Consider the following 17513-nt stretch of genomic DNA (forward strand, 5'->3'; position numbering starts at 1 on the left):
AGCATCTGTATGTCTTCAGAAGCTAAACTTCTGGCTTGTTATCTGGTAAAATTTAAAACAAACATTTTGAATTTATGAAGTAGGGTACCATCAAATAGATGGTCTGGATCACCTACAAGATCCATGTACAGTACCTTACCAGACTGCATGAGTAATTTTACTAGCTTTTCAGTCTTATTTTTAATTGTATTTGTTACTCAAATCAGTAGTCCCTGACCCAAACAAGACTCTGAAAAAGGAGATGGACTTTTGCCACTATATTTGTAAGCTGGAAACCAGGTTATTATCAAGTCACTGTTCTATATGCTGAAAAACAGAGAGAAGTGTTCTCTGTGATTAGTCAAGTCATACTGTACCAGTAAGAAGCTACTCTGGAAAACAGTATTATGATTTTGACGGGAATATTCAGGAGTGTTTTAGAGTTTTCAGATCCCTCACACTTAAAGTATAAGAAAATCCAAAGCACCAATTGCAGTATCACATCCAACTTGTTCAGCTCAGTACTGTCACCCTTATAAGCTTGCCACATGGATTATTAGTTTTCTCAGCAGCAAAAATAGAATCATAGAATGGTTTGGGTTGGAAGGGACCTTAAAGATCATCTAGTTCCAAACCCCCTGCCATGAGCAGGGACACCTTACACTAGATCAGGTTACTCAAAGCCTCATCCACCCTGGTCTTAAACACTTCCAGGGAGGGGGCATCTACAACCTCGTTGGTCAACCTGTTCCAGTGTCTCACCACCCTCACACTAAAGAACTTCTTCCTAATATCTAATCTAAACCTACCCTCTTTCAGTTTAAAGCCATTCCCCCTAGTTCTGTCATTAACTGCCCTAACGAAAAGTTCTTCCCCGGCTTTCTTATAGGCCCCCTTCAGGTACTGGAAGGCCGCTATAAGATCTCCCCTAAGCCTTCTCTTTTCCAGGCTGAACAGCCCCAGCTCTTTCAGCCTGTCTTCATAGGAGAGGTGTTCCAGCCCTCGGATCATCCTCGTGGCCCTCTTCTGGACCTGTTCTAACAGATCCATGTCCCTCTTGTGCTGGGGGCTCCAGAACTGGATGCAGTACTCCAGGTGGGGCCTTACAAGAGCTGAGTAGAGGGGGAGAATCACCTCCCTCGACCTGCTGGCCACACTTCTCTTGATGCAGCCCAGGATACGGTTGGCCTTCTGGGCTGCAAGTGCACGTTGTCGGCTCAAAAAACTGTTTGGGCTTACAAAGTCCCAAGTTTCAGTTCAGTTCTCCAGAAGAGCTCTTTGTGTAATTATCTGTGCTGTGAAAAATCTGAAAGAAGAGTTGAAGAGTAAGTGACTTGTAATTCCTACCTTCCACTTTTGCACAAGTTAGTGGGGACAGCAGCATTACAGTACTGCAGGGAGCACAAACAGTAGTAGCTGTATCTGAGAGGCCAGAGACCACACAAACTTGCTGATGGGCAGGCTTCCTGCTCATCAGATCTTCTACGACTTAACACTGTTGTTAAGGAAGTGAGGAAAAACACCTCCATTTAGCATTAAATCAACCCTAGGTGAATTCTCTGCCCTTCAACCTCACTTAGTCAGTTCTTCCTCTTTTCTAAGTGGATCATAAAGAGAAATGGTATCTTCCATATCAAGATTTGCAACATGCTGAAGAAGCAGCAGTCAAGTTATACAAGTCCAGAAATCAAAGAGATCTCCTTCATGCAAAGAACACAATTTGAATTAGAAAAATAAATAAAGATCAGAATTTCCTTTCTGTTTTTGCTCTTATTTCACTGCTGTCTTGGGGTGTTTTTAATTTTGCATTTTACGAGCAGTTCTTTACATCTCCCAATGTTCACCTTTTTTGGGTTCACATTCCTCTCTCAACTTGCTCCCAGAAACTCTATCCCAATACCTTATAACTAGCTATTATTTAATTGGAGCAAATGCAAGACTAGTGCAACCCTGACCTTGTTTTCCAGAGACAGTAAATTAGGAAGATGGCAGAGCCCTTGCAAACAAATATTATTCTTAAAACAAGCAGTGAAAAAACCCCACAACTTCGCATTGAAGAATGTGAACTGAACTACCAGCTCACATTAAATTGAAAAAAATAGTTAAATGAAACAGGAAGAGGAAAAATGGAAAGGCCCATCACATCTTAAAAATCACGTGTTTGGGAGTTCTGCTGCAATCTTCTTGTCTGATACATAATTCTTGAAATAAATCATCATTATATATTTTCTGTTTCATTTCATCACTTCTGTTGTGCCAAAGAAGAAAAAAGGTCTTTATGTCTTGTCAAATAATTTGAGATCAACCTGGTAGAAGGTTGGTAAGAGAAATTAAACATGCTATTAATCTTAACTTCAAATGCTTTTTAATATTCCATGAGAAAACAGCATGCAGTTGAAGAGGCCAAAAAATTTAAACCCTCCCACTCAAACAAAAACAAAAAAACCAAACCAGATGCTGCTGTATGTGTGGTCTAACAGAGATACTAGAGAAAGCACTGGCTTTCATAAGCCCACTAGTCCTCAGCATACAAATCTACATTAACTATAATATCCACGGGAGGATGCTGTGGACAAAACACTGACCTGCAAGATATTAACATGATTTAAAAGACAGCACCTTCTGCAAATGCATCAAGACCACATATTCTGTCCCTATTCAGTAAATGATGAAATAATCAACTTAACAAGCAAATACATTTCAGTTTTGTAAGTCAGCCCAAGCAAAATATTTTGAAAAAGCTAGCAACAACATAAAACCTGCAGTTTAAACACAGCTCTTCAGTGCTGCAAAGCAAATACTATTTTAAAAAGGGAACGATATAAAGGAAAGCTAGTTATGATGTTTTGATAACCTGGAACACAGAAAGCAAATGACAAAAAAAAAATAAAATGAACTATAATCTTAGGAGCACTAGGAAACTAGTGAATGCCTTAAACACAACACAATTTTAAAAGTCTTTCTGCATGATTCAGAGCCTCTAGCAGTTTATTGCTCAGAAGACACATGGATTGAGCATTTTTAACTTTTTGGGGGTAAAAAAAAAAAAAAAAAAAAATCAAATGAGATAGACAATCTAGAACATTCTATTATGCCACAACAGAAAAAACCTGCACACGTACCCATTTTTTTGTAGTACTCCTCCCAGGCCTTGGTATAGTCAACCTGCCCTGCTGGTGCTGGATTTGGCTGATCTCCTGAATTACATTAAAAATAGTAAAAAAAAAAACAAACCTACTGGGTTTTGTTCCATACATAGAACAAGAACAATTTACAAGTAATGAGCTGAATTTTTCAGTAACAATCCCAAATAACATCACCCAAATCTGACACTATAAACTTATGTGGTACAAGTTGCTAAAAATACAAACAATGAGTAAGAGACACCACAAAGAAAAAGAATTGTTTAAAGTGTTCAGCATGTTTTCAAGATTCAAGAAATGCACACCACCCACAGTACAAAATACTATCTAAAATTTAATTGGTAAGCCTTATCCAGGCACAACAACTACACTAATGCCACTAAATACTACAATTGTAACACTGAAAGTGATGCAATTGTTTAAGCAAATAACAACAGTTTGGCTCATTCCATTTTTACTTATGACTGACTGAATGATACAGATGTAATTAAGTCAGCCCAAGTTGCAGCAAAATTCTCCTTGGTGAGTATTACAAGATAAATACATTACCCTTATTACTGCTGAAATTAAGAAAAGCAATGTTGAAGGCTGTAAGCAAGAGTTTTCCAAGAAAACCAGCTACCTTACAGTAAATTTACCCAATATATGAAGACACAAAAAAAAAAAGGGGGGGGGGCATCTACACCCCCAGCAATGAGAAATTTATGCATTTTACTAAACAGCTACCTTGTCCATTAGTTTGGGTTGTAGCTGGTCCACCAGGAGGGGCTGCAGGTGGTGGCTGTGCTTGCTGCTGATAGTAGTGAGCATAATAAGCTGCCCACGCTGCTGAATTGGGATCTGTTCCGGGCTTACCTATGAAAACAAAAACATAAGCATTTATAAAAGTAGTATGAAGAGAATGCTGTGCTCAATTAACCCTGTCCTAAGTACTCATTTTCCTCCTATGAAAAATACATCTAAACCAAGTAACCACGTACATCCTGTAAATATCTCTTCCTTCCAGCAAAAACTCTTGATCAAGTTTCAGACAAGTGTATTGAACAATGTATGCTTTCATAGGGCTGATAAGAAAATCATTCTAGAACCCTTACTACTACAATGTCATTTATTAATTTTTAAATGTGACAAACAGATTTTCAAGTTTACTAAACGGTAGCAACAATGTATCATTCTAGCACCAAACAATTTCAGTGGTTTTACTTTCGTTATAACCTCACACTAGTGACACTGGCAGGGGCGGAGGAGGCTTACCAAATAGGTATTTCTGAAACAGAAGAATACAAATCTTACTAGTTACTTGCAATACCTGTCAGTTAATCTTTAAGGTAACAGTGAAATACAGAAACAAATGATATTTTTAAGAACCTGAATAACACATCACTGTTTACTTACAGCTTTTTAGTAAACAAATAATAGCAGCACTTGCATCTTCTGCAGCTATCTCCATGCTTCCCTTATTTTTAACTATCTAGACAGGCCAACAATTCTGCTTCCCAAAGCCTCATTTCTCTGTTTTTCACATATAGCCTTCAGGAATTGCTTATTCTTGCTGAATCACAGGGACTGATCACATTACTAGATTGGCAATTCACAAAAAGTGCAAATCTACTATTAGAGAACATAACACTATAACACACCAACATCCTTTAACATTATCTGCATCCTTAAAGAACAGAAGTATCTGCTAACAAATGCAACCAACTGAGGAAAGAACTTCACCTAAAGACATTGACACAACTGATACTTTAGAATAACTATACATGGCAATAGAAGTCTATTTCCCCCCAAACACAAAATAGCTAAGGCAGTGACTAATGGAAGAGAAAGAAGAAATCCCCTGAAAAGGCATTCAGGGAGAAAAAAATCCACAACACAACAAATTTCTTGCATTATTTCATTCAAAGTCAGATGTAAACACTTAAAATGCACAGTAGCATCAGCATACAGAAAACAATGTTAACATGCTGTTTCTTTTTTAAATTACACTGCTTCTATCAACAATAGTGGATTTAAACTGATATGTACTACATTCTAAGGTTACCTGCAAACATCAAATAAGCCATTGCTGGGTTCCCTCCCTCCTTCCCCTTAGTAGCTACTTCTCTAGAACAGAAGAGCACAGCAGGATTCATTAAAGAAATCTGACTGTAGTAACTAGCTCCACTTTCACAGGGCAAGAGGCAAGCATGGTTCTGGAGAGAGCACTTCTGAAAAAAATACTAAAATAACCCATTTGTTGCACTGAAATGAGCAACTAAGTGGACAATTGTACAGAATTCACTCAAATAAATACTAGTCAAAAGAAACACCAACTCCAACTGCATATAGGAAAACTTAATTACATTTTTAAGAGGGGTATTTATCAAAATAAAAGGTTATTGAATCAAGATCAAGATGACATAAAGGTCAATATTTTTCATTTTTCTTACAGGTCTTTACGTAGAGAAATTACTTAATAAAAAATGAAGAGCTGGTATGAAAAAGGCATTTTGGCAGTGGTTCTGGATTAAATGACACTTTTGGTATGCTAAGACTTCAAGTCAAGTCACTCTGAATCATTCTACTTCCAAATAGTAACAATAGGCATTTTAAAATACTAAACTGAATGCATACAGATAATACCTGTTATAAAAGTTAGGGAAATGAAACCAGAGATGGCTCTGTGCCAAGAAAGGATATATAAAAGACTTGAACATGAATAGAACTCTGTAGATCATAACATCCTCCAAAGCCCTATCCTTTTTCACTAATGGAACTTATGTCAGAACCAGTGGCTATAAGAAAATATTTATTCCATTTATAACAAAAATAAAATTCTGATCTTTTGGCTGAAGTTCCAAAGAAGCTCTGCCTCAAACAAATGAGGTACAATTGACTCAAGCATTTAGCCTTACCATGCCTTCTGTGACTGCAGTTCCGTTTCCCCATATTCTCTAGTCCAACTAAAGGATGTAACTTAAAGAAAAGCAGCATACTAAAACTTTGGGAAGTTGTAATCAAGTAAAAACTCCCAGTCTTGACAAGATAAACAGAAATAGAAGAAACAGATTCTACAAAGATGGGTTTCAGAAGAAAACACAAAACTGTTATAAGCAAAAGCTCAATATACACAATCCTAACTAATTTTAACACAAGTTCTATCCCTCAAAAAGGAATGAACAAAATACATTTGTATTAGACTCTAAGAAGCCATCCTCATATAGGTCAATAAAAGTTAGAAATATGTAATATAGCATAAACAGTGTGAAGTCAGGATCACATTGTAAGGGTCATGACTATTAGGGAAACAAAACACATCCTCATTAAAGAACTTTATATAAAAATATCCATTGTAAGAGAAATGAACCAATTTGCACAAAATCAGTTAACCCAATCTTGCAAAAAGTAACGTTTAGTAAAGAAGCATATTCCAACTGGAACAACTGAACTTCAACATCTCAGAAGCAACATGCGGGAAGTGTAAAACAAATGTAAACTGACATCAGTGAAGAAGATTCAGAAGAACAGGAGCTTTTTCAGATTTACCAGTGTAACATGAATCACGAAACAGAAGACACTTTTAAGGACAAAACAGATGTACTCCAAGTATAGCCATACTGCAGTACAACTGTGACATTCCTTACCCGGATCTGGTGGATTTGGTGGCTGCCAGTGTGGATAGGCATTTCCCCATCCTTGTGGGGCATACGGTGCTGGAGGACCACTACAAAAGATCAAGTCATACATATACAATGAAAGCCAGTCCCTGGATCACCCTACAAAAAAAGAAGCTAACTGAAGCTGAAGTACTTACTGAGGTGCAGGGCCAGGAGGCCCTGGATTATAAGGAGCAGGGTTATATGGTCCCATGGGAGCACCAGGACCTGGTGGCCCAGGAGGTCCGTGCGGGCCAGGAACAACACCATGAGGTCCATGTGGAACAGGTGGACCCAATGGATTTACTGGACCCTGTAAGAAGAGTAGCACACAAATAAAAATAAACCTCAATTTTTCAGCAGTTTTGAAGCGTAAATCTGAACACTTTAAGAATATAATCTAAAAGGTTTGATTGTTTTTAAATAAAGACATTTCCCTGAAGGAAACAGTCTTTTTGAAGATTAATTAGGCTTATGGCTAGTTAAAGAAGAGAGTTAAAAGCAGTCATGGCAGTAACATCAACTAAAAATCAGCATTTATTTCTGTTCTTTCTTGAGAAAATAAAGAATCTTACAAATAAACATGGATTTTTCCACTAGTTGGATTTAAAAAACCCATAAACTAAAACAAGACTATCAGTGTTTTAAAAATAAATCGATACATCTAAGTCTGGCTAATCTTGCTAATTAAATCTGTTTGTAAGATCAGGAAAAAAACGGGCAGTAAATTTGATTATGTACATATACACGCAAACAAAAGTGCAGTGAACTTAAGAGTGTAAACTTGGATGAAAACTCTACCTAAACATACTGAGACTGAAAAACTACACACACAGGTTAGTAGCTTTAACAGTAACAAGGATACCTTCGAAGTCATCAAATTTTTCACTATGCACAAAGTGGGCATCCTCCAGAACACATCATTAAAAAATACACTACATTACATTGAAGAAAGCAAATGTTTCTTTCCATTTTGAGTTTTTGCTTCTTTTGGTGCATCAAGTTATGTTTATATTGCTTTAAATCCACATTACCATCTATTATTATAAATTTATTATCTAATTTATCTGGAAGTGAAACAGAAAAAGTCTCCACAAAGGAGACTTGCTTTCTGCTCTGTTTAGCTATAAAAGTAAATCAAAACGTAGTTATACACTCACTCCAATCTTTTCTTCTATAAGCTGTCGTGCATAATCTATTTGCTGGGGTGTTCCACGGATAGTAAACATCTTCATGTTTGGATCTGCGTTAGGTGGAGGATTTCTTTGAAGTTCTATTCTAGCACCAGACTGCTGGCTTATGCTTTTAATAGTTTCACCACCTACAATGTAACACACAGCTTTTACAACATGCACTAAAGCAAAAATACTGAAACTGAAATCAGAGAAAAGTCAACTGCATGGAAGCTAGAGAAATGAAGAGACACCTATTCTTATGAGCCACACAAGAACATTCTAACAACAAAAAAGCCTCTTCAGTGTAATATAGAGCTCTGACTGCAATAAACTAGTAAAAATAAATTAATTCTAAAAAATTAAAGACCATGATACTATTACTCAGAAAGAACAGTAAAGAATTCCTAAAATGTTGTCTGTTTGTTCCATTCATGTAAAGATTTAAGATTAGACATGAATAACAACTCATATCCATGATTACCAGAAAATACAACCTTAAAGTCTGACCTCCCTATAGAGCAGATGACAAAAAATGTTCAGAAGCTGACCAGATGGTAAAGTCCAGAAAGTTAAATTCCCTGAACTAGTTCCTCCTCTTACAGGATCCTGAGAAGTTTACTTGTATCATTAGTAGGCACAAAGTTTTCAATACAGGGATCATTTGGCATTAGAAAAACCCCAAAAAAACAACAATCAATCAACCTTCCAGGTCAAGAACTGAACTATTATGTCAGCCTATTTGTTGTGTCTGGAAAACACATTACAAACAAAAGATTAAGATAACTCGTGTTTCATTCAGAAGCATACAATAAATTAAAAACAAACCTATTTGAGAAGTAATTATTTTAATAAACATACACATAAGAAATTGTTGCAGGATTCCACTGTAAAATATCTGCACTGGAATGTGTGAGAATTAGATTTAAGAGCAAGTTACAGACACAGTAACACTAGGCTAATCAAGCAGTATTACATGCAAGTTAATTGAAAGATACATCATCTACCAAACATTACCAATGTAACTCAGTAGTTACTACTTTAAAAAAAATGAGTTAGATAAACTAATTGGTTCTTGACTTTGAACTACTGGAGTATGTATATTAGTGAGGAAAATCTGAAAAGACTATTAGGAGTGTTATGATTTTAGCAGTTTTATGTTGCTCTGCTGTACAGGAAACTATTTGCAAAGGCTTCTTTTGAAACATCTCTCTAGTATGGCTCTTGGTACAAATGGAAAAGCTGAGAGTTTTAAGTATGTAGAGATATAGATATATATAAGATATATTGCCTTTGCCAATGATTAATCCAGTCTTGCCAGTGGGAACAATAAAATTGAATTCCTGTAAGCCACCGGGAGGCCCCATGTTCCAGTTGCCTTGGCCTCTACCCCTGCCTCGACCACCAGGTCCTGGTCCACCAGGGTTACCAGCCTAAAAAAAAAAAAAAAAAAGCAACAAATTACCATGTTCTATAAAAACTCCTCCAAGCAAATTATTAACGCCAACTGGTTACATCACATCATTTGTTAAGAATTTACTACTCAGATAGTTTCAATAGTTAAAGTAATATCTTTTCCAGAAGACCTAAATTACTATTTAACATATATTCTGTACAACTCTGCATATGAAAGATGAAGGAAAAGATATAGAAGAAAGCAGAAAGTTTCACATGTACAAAGATATAATTTCTGCCTTCTGTAAATGCAGCAGTGGGGCTCATCTCAATATAAGCATTTAAACTGTCTTTTAAATACTAATTACAACCAAAAGTAACAGCATATTATCTATTAAGACAAGCCAACAGAAGAAGGAGCTCTAAAATCAGACAGATCAAGAGCTGCTGTGACTTTTTGAATCAGTATTATCATTATCATCCTCATACTTGCAAGACTGTAGCTATCAAAGCAAACACTCATTCCAGACTCAACTTTGAAGTAGATTCAGATGACACCATTAAATTACATTCTTTAGTTACACACTCATTTTTAAAAGTTTAAGTCCTTCCAAAACTCTGGCCGGAGATTTTAAATGGTAAACAACATATTACCCAACCTGAACACTTCGAAGGAGATCTGTAATAATCTCTGCAGCATGCTGACATCTGTCAGGAGGCCCTGTGATTTGGGCTATTCTATCTGGAGTTGTTCCATCATCTGGAATAAAACCAAACTATTTCAGTATATGTGATACAGTAAATTTACACTCCATTCACAGAAATTTATGGACATATTACCAACCTGGCTTAAACTGGATCCTAACACCAGCATCATTCTGTATCTTTTTTATCATCTCTCCATTTCTTCCTATCACAATACCTACAGCAAATCGTGGTATTGGAACCTTAACGAGAAAAAAAAAAGAGTAAAGATGTCAATGATGCAAATATTCCTACCAAATTCACACAGTTAGAAGGTCACATATGAGAATGGTAAACTAGGGCCAGCTCTATGCCATTTAAGGCTTTCTGAATCATGAATTTTTTAATATCAAGTCACAAACCTAGCAAATACTGAATGGCAGCATCAAAAAGGAAGAGAACCTATGTGCTACAAGTTATAGTGGCAGCAGTTCCAGTGGATATTATGCTTCTCACAGTCAAAGAACAAAAGTTCTAACAGGCCTAAAATGCAGATTCTAGCAGATGAAACTTTCAGCCATACATGTGATGAACAGTTATGAATTCATGACTTGCACTATAGGTGGACTTAAATATTCTTCTATAAAGGCCAAACTCCATTTTCTATAATGACATTATATTCTTAGCCATAAAACTTATTTGCTTATTTGATAAAAAGCTCCAGCTAGCTGAAACTGTTCAGAACAGCTGGTAACGTAAAATGAATGCCACACAACATATAAAGTCACAATTTCAGCAACGATCAAGAAATACTTACATGCCAAAACCACTTTTGGAATCTATTTAAAAGTTTTCAGTGGTATTACCCAGATTAACATTTTAACGTTAACATCTTAAAATACAGTGAACAAGTTTTTCAACCATGCTTACGTCTATCCCTTCATTTCCTCCTATTCGTGACCCATATTCGTTGCGCACCTCTCTAAAGCCACCTTGATCACGAATTAACTCCAGCACCATTTCCTTGGCTTGCTAAAAGAAAAATGAAAGTTCATTTAGGAACTGCAGCATCAGAAAGGATTTTAAAATGCTCTCAATTCTAAAACACTGCTTACTTGAACTTTATAAGGGTCTCCAGTTATCCTAAGGGGCTTGTCTGCACCAGTGTTCTGTGGACCATCTTGAATCATGACCATTTTGACACCTGCCCGCTCCTATTTGACAAAACAGAGGTCAAGACCCACTCAAACCCAGATTCACTATTATCACATGTATAGAAGACACATATATACCTGTAACTGTTTAATTGTCTCTCCACCTTTTCCAATAACTAATCCTGCTTTACTTGCTGGAATCATGATTTCTTGGACTGCATTTCCAGGTCCATCACCATGATGAAAGCCAGGTGCAGGTCTTCCCTTTTCAACTATCTGATCAAGTAATCTTTTTGCTGATCTGTGAAGGAATATATACATTTATAAATACACTTATTCCTACAAGCATTACTTGCCCACACCTATTCTGGAAATTTTTATTTTTCTAATTTGAAAAGTTTCTGCAGAAGAAATACAATCAAACTCAGTAATCTGTAACAGTAATTTAAGAAACTAATTGCAAGATAATGTGATAGACCTAAAACCACCCCAATGTCCAAATATAAAAGATGGTTCTTCATCAAACACATGAAAATAAAAGTTACCTCCTCAAACATGACCATCATCCCTGAATAGTTAAATTGATCAAACCTTAATTCAGAATAAAAGATGGAAACTTTGTCCCTTAAAATATATTTTTTAAAAAAATCCATGTTAATCAGAAGATTTGAAATTGTTACAATTTAACTTTAGTGCATTAAAAAAAAAATCACCAGGTAGAAATCTTTTTCTAACTCTGCTTGATTTCAGTAGTAATTCAGGTAACACCTCATTTGACAGTAATATTTCTTTCATCTACTAACAATCAATCTTAAGGCAGAGCTATTTTATGTTAAGTTTTTATAAAAGGCAAAAAAACCAGACTATAAAATAAACCTAACTTTAACACCAAGTACTGTGATAGCTGCTGCTTGATTCAGCATACAAAATAAGGACATTTGAGCTTGTAACCATCACCAGAACAGTGGACAAAAGCAAGTAAATATTCACCATGCATCACAGTAGCATAATTATTACAGTACTAACATTCGTTAAAAACTCTTCCTTCTAATAGGTGAGCAGAATAAACCATAACTAGAAAGAAAATTCACATAAAGGAATGATGTAATTAACAGCAGCTTGCTTGGCTGCAACATAAGAGGAGAACACCATGCTACTTTCCCAAAGGAAAACATGTAGCTGCAGGCCTTACCCACAAACATTAAGCGGGAGCAGCTAACATGAATGAGGAAATACCAAATACGCTACTACACTCAGTATCTTTCCCTGCAAAGCCAGGATAAGTCAGTCTTCAAGTGGTTAAATAACCTCTGTGCCAGTAAAAAAAAAAAAAGTTTCATTGCTATTATCCTCCTCCCTGAACAGGGAAAGGCAAAAGTTAACTTTGCTGATAGGTCTTACATAGACATCACTGTCGTAATTTTTAGCATACACTATTTTATACAAAAGACATTTAAGAACTCTGATGGGCTGGGCTTCGAGTAACTCCTACTTTCACATCATGGATTTTCTCCATTTGCCCTGTGATCTTCCAATTTATGGTTAATAAAGAACTTATTTGTAGCACACATTTCTTTGTCATATACATTTCCACATTTCATTCTCAAGCTGAAATCAGTGCATGGTTAGATAAGCATTATCTACAACAAGATCTAGACTTGAAAAAGTTGAAGTTCCATATTTTTATCTTGAAATTTCATGTATGTTGAGGGATCTGACTGCAGGTTCTTTTGTCTTATGTACTCATTTAATTGTCACCAGACTGCCTCTTCAACTGAGAAAAACCATAATATTAGAAACATGCTATCTAGATATTATATTTAGATCTAAAAGATGGAGTGTATTGCACAGTAAAATATGAACACACAGAATTTGTTTTACTTACTGAACAGACTCTGGTGTTCCAGTTAGCATACATGATCTTTCAGGCAGGCCTCCACTATCTACGGTCATAAAATAAAATCAATTTAGCAGCAGCATTAAGTCAGAGAGTATGAAATTAAACATAATATACAAACTACTGGAACTTCACAGAAGTTTGGAACACAACATTTGGAATTTCTTTAGATAGTGACAATCGCGGTTAGCATAAAAAATTAAAATATACTTTAAATGAAGTTTTGGGCAACGAGAAGCAATGATTCTGAAAGCCTTCTGAACCTTCTACAAAACCCCTCACCAAAATAAACAAAGAAAAAAAAACCCAAATAGTTACCAGGGGCAATCTGTATTTTACAGCCAGACTCCTGCTGTATACGCGAGATCTGCTCTCCACCTCTGCCAATTACTTGGGAGAAAGAAAACACAGAAAGATTATTTATATTAGCAGCATCTGCTAACATCCCTCACTCTCCTACACCACCACAGGCATACTACTTACTGAATCCAACCATCCCATCTGGAACTTTGTACTCCTCTGTCATCACAGACCTACAGAGAATGTTAAATCATACAAAAGACAATGATCATTCAGAGACCAAACTGGCATTAAATTTATATATCCTCCCATTAAACTAAAGAAAGCCAGCGCCCCCCACTATCACCCTGGCTTACTTACCTCCCATTAAGGTTAAAATTTACCATGCAAGCACAGTACTAAGTAAATTAACAATAAGTTCAAGTATAATATGAATCAATCTATTTTTTCCTTCATCCTCTTTATTATTAACAGATCTGTGGTACAGAAAAGGCCAGTGCAGCATTTTCAGTTTCATCTATATATTCATCGAAGCATGCTGAAAATACACAAATTTCAGCGTCTCTTCTACCAAAATCAGTCAAAGCATAAGGATAATAGTTGTATGTGATTGTTTAGTGGAGAAATGAGTGAAGAAAACTAAGTTTTAGCAAATGTGGCTGACTGAGCAAAATGCTGTGTTAAATCTGGTGGGTTTTGGTTTTTATTTTTTAATCCATTAGCTTTCCTTTTTGTTTACAAGATAGTGTCAACCTTTCAGACCTGCTTCCAACTTCTGGTTATGCTACCTATGGCTCAAGTAGTAAATATCAGAAATGCATTTTCCATTTACTAAGCCTGATGCACAGCCCAGGCTACAAAGAGAGAGAGAGAGACACCAATGCAGATGCATTTTAAGTATTTGGCTTGGGACTTGCTGAAGCTAAATTTCAACAGATCACATAAATACAGAGTAATTGCTTTATGCATTGATACCACTCTTTCAGAAAAAATTCTTGGAATTACTTTCTTTCAGTAAAAATGAAAACTCTACATAAGATCTAGTGTAAAACTCTTACCTTTGTTGTTGATGCATCGGTGGTAGCTGATTTCCAAAAGCTATAAACAAATATCGTTAAAATTAAATTCAAACAAGTAGTATAATTCACAATTAAGCTTCTCCTTTGATAATAAAACTTAATGGCATCAACTTTTGTCCAAGCTGACTTTTTAAGAAGTGTTATGAAGAGGTTTAAAAACAGCTAAAAAGATTCTCAGCTGTTGCTAACAACACCAGCAGCTTTACAAAGCAGACTCACACTGCTTCAAGAAAATACCTTACTGATCACCTACCAGAACACTGTTTCAAATTCTTGTTCTGACAATGTTACACTTGTCTAGGGTTTGTTTTTGTTTTTGTTTTTGTTTTTTTTCAACAAAATAAAAATTACTTACCGTCATTCTGAGGAGCAACTTTCTTAGCATCTGGTTGATCTGCAAAATTAAGATCTTTTTAATTTTTTTTGACAAGAAATTCAAGAAGTGTTTACACCTTTTAGTGTGAATTGTAACTTTCCAGTGTATTTTAGTAACCCTTTCCTTTTTTTTTTTTCCTTTCTTTCTTTTTTTTTTCCTCCAATTTCAGGGAGTTGATCATCTGAATAAAAGAAAGAATCTCACAAACACTCAGCAATTGGTTAGTATAGCTGAAAAGATGTTAGGTTTTTCCGTATTATCTATCCAGTAGTTTAACAAAAGGCAGTTTTCAGAACACACTGTAGTTTGCTCATAGATACCCAGTCACTGAAACTTAACTAAGACAAGGAACAAAGTTTAGGTCTGTTGGTTGCTCAAGCTAATGATGCTTCTATAATAAAAAAGAAAAAAAAAATCAAATCCATACAAAAATCAACGATTTAAAGAAAAAAAAATTCTGACAATGACCACAAATCTAGATCAAACATCTGAAAATACAACAGTGTCACATGGCAATGCAATCTCAATCTGAATGTCGATATGAAATTCCTATCCAAATATCAAGCATTTCACAGCATAAAACTTAAAAAAAAAAAAAAAAAAAAAAAAAAGGAGATTACTTTATTCTTTCTGCCTTTGTGCAGATTCAAAGCAACTACATCACTACCATCCAAATCCTTTCTGTACAGTAAAGGAATAAAAGGCATAATTAACCTATATCTGAAAAGATAGACTTCAGATGCTTCCTTCCCACCCCAAAATAAAGGTTATATGAACCAACATAATTTATGTGCAGCAAAAACTCAGACACATATTCCAAGAAATATTTGTGTCAATCCAGAAAGATCCACTAGTTTATGTCATGTTTACATACTAAACACAGGTAATAAATAAAAATTCCTGCCTTTAAAAGGAGAGGGCATTCCCTCCCAGTGTGTTGTACTGCTCGGACTTGTCCAAGAGCCATCTACACATAAAATAAAAAGAATACATTACATATATCATCTGAAGCATCATTAGCTCATTTTTGTATATTAAAAACCTCACTGTTAATAGAAAAAAAAATACTTTATTACAGGACACAAGAACTCCTGATATAAAGCCCTAGTTACATTCTGTAGATTGAGTTTCAATCCTCTTAAAGGAAAAAAAGGCATTGCTCTTGTGAGACCTATGAGAACATTGCAACAAGTTCAGAGATTTTCCACAATTTAGCCAGGATTCTGTGTGTATATTGAACATATCAGACCCTCTTTAAGTTCAAACTGGCTGCTTAGTAAGAGACAGAAGACAACACACACACATTTCAGGAGAAAACTTTACTGCAGTATAAGGCAAATCCAAAAAGCTGCAACAAGTTAGAGGATTCAAATACGATCTTATCAGGGTTCACACATGCTATAGGCTTAAATAGTAAACTAAGCAAAGTGTGTACAAGGTAGAAAATTTACTTTCCTGTCTCTTTCTAAAGTCCTATGCTTTTACAATGAAATGCGTTAATACTTTTATTTGAAACCTTGAAGTTATAAAATATATGAAACAATCAAACTTAAGGAGCAAGCACTTCCTACTCTAATTGTAATTTACAAACTGTAGTCAGTCCTACACAACAAAAGACTTAAATGACATACCTGCGTAAACGTTTCTCAACCATGAATTAATCTGCCTCCCTTCCTGACATACATTTTCCTCCTTACAGCATTTAAACCACATTTAAAATATTTCAAAACAGCCTTACAATCACTTCAGGTTAGAGCACAATGGTTTAGAACAAGTTTCCCCACTAAACTGAAAATGAAAAGATGTCATGATCTATAAAGGGAACAAAATATTTTTATGCTGTAGTATGGGGCGGGCGGGGGGAAACAACCCACAAACAAAAAAACCACCTGCAATCTTTCTGGCACCACTGCCACACTCAACAAAAATAAATGCAGCAGTAACGAGTGCATACCTCCATCCTCAAGAGGCCTTTTTTGTCCTCCATAACCGTAGTCGTTTGAATTCATTGATGTGCCAGCATCTCCTCCAATTTTTGCTGCAATCTAAACAAAAGGTAATGTGAGTTAAGAAAAAAAAAATCGGTCATCCTTCATTTATTCCAGGTCTTCTAAACGATTTCAAGCTATTCAGACAAGACATATTAAAATGACACGAAATAAATAAATAAATAGGAGGCTGCTACTAGAAACAGTTGTGCTCACAAAAATTTTAATTTTTAATATCTTCAAGGAGAATTTTGCTCATCTTTCAACGGCAAACCTTTTACATTTCCTTAATTGGTTGAAAAAACCAACCAAACAAACCCTGCCCTTCAAACATCATAAACTTCTTTCTAAAAGGGGTTTTTCCTTTTCTACCCATTCCTCACGGAACACTGCGGTATCTCAGAGGGCCTGAGCACTGAAACTATTTCAAACCTTAGTAGTCCCCACTACACTGGGTCTTCAAACACTGCCAAAACCGCGACGGGTTATTACCAGACGAGGCGAAAATTCTGTCCGAGAAATAACGAAAACATCACCCGTGGCGCAAAAGCGACAAACAAAACTTCGGGCTAAAGAACTTCCGAGAAAGAGCCCTCGCTCCGCAGGCCGCAGCGCTTCCCAACCGGTCTGAACAGGTTGGCGGGCAGCGAGGGCGCCTCGGGGAACACAATACGGGCGGCGCGGCGGAGCCGCCCTCCCCCCTGCCCC

General features: G+C 36.1%; 1 protein-coding gene across 3 annotated transcripts in view; it reads right to left on the reverse strand.

Moving 5' to 3' along the window:
• FUBP1 (far upstream element binding protein 1) overlaps positions 1-16856 on the reverse strand; it is a 20448-nt gene extending 3592 nt beyond the window's left edge. The window contains exons 1-19 of one of the 3 annotated variants that reach the window (XM_029086647.1): positions 16772-16856; positions 15722-15784; positions 14797-14835; positions 14421-14460; positions 14125-14127; positions 13546-13595; positions 13381-13452; positions 13051-13108; positions 11304-11466; positions 11127-11225; positions 10942-11043; positions 10172-10274; positions 9987-10087; positions 9224-9365; positions 7921-8081; positions 6919-7073; positions 6749-6828; positions 3849-3977; positions 3102-3176 (exon numbers count right to left, since the gene is read on the reverse strand). In XM_029086647.1, the coding sequence (XP_028942480.1) occupies positions 3102-3176; positions 3849-3977; positions 6749-6828; positions 6919-7073; positions 7921-8081; positions 9224-9365; positions 9987-10087; positions 10172-10274; positions 10942-11043; positions 11127-11225; positions 11304-11466; positions 13051-13108; positions 13381-13452; positions 13546-13595; positions 14125-14127; positions 14421-14460; positions 14797-14835; positions 15722-15784; positions 16772-16826 (1690 nt within the window). In that variant the 5' untranslated portion in view covers positions 16827-16856. The remainder of the gene's footprint in view (positions 1-3101; positions 3177-3848; positions 3978-6748; positions 6829-6918; positions 7074-7920; positions 8082-9223; positions 9366-9986; positions 10088-10171; positions 10275-10941; positions 11044-11126; positions 11226-11303; positions 11467-13050; positions 13109-13380; positions 13453-13545; positions 13596-14124; positions 14128-14420; positions 14461-14796; positions 14836-15721; positions 15785-16771) is intronic. The other 2 variants (XM_029086648.1, XM_010174611.2) reach the window with 2 other exon arrangements.
• Between the last annotated feature and the right edge of the window lie 657 nt (positions 16857-17513).

Source organism: Antrostomus carolinensis, unplaced genomic scaffold, assembly GCF_000700745.2.
Source record: "Antrostomus carolinensis isolate BGI_N321 unplaced genomic scaffold, ASM70074v2 scaffold33648, whole genome shotgun sequence".
Taxonomy (NCBI): Eukaryota; Metazoa; Chordata; class Aves; order Caprimulgiformes; family Caprimulgidae; genus Antrostomus; species Antrostomus carolinensis.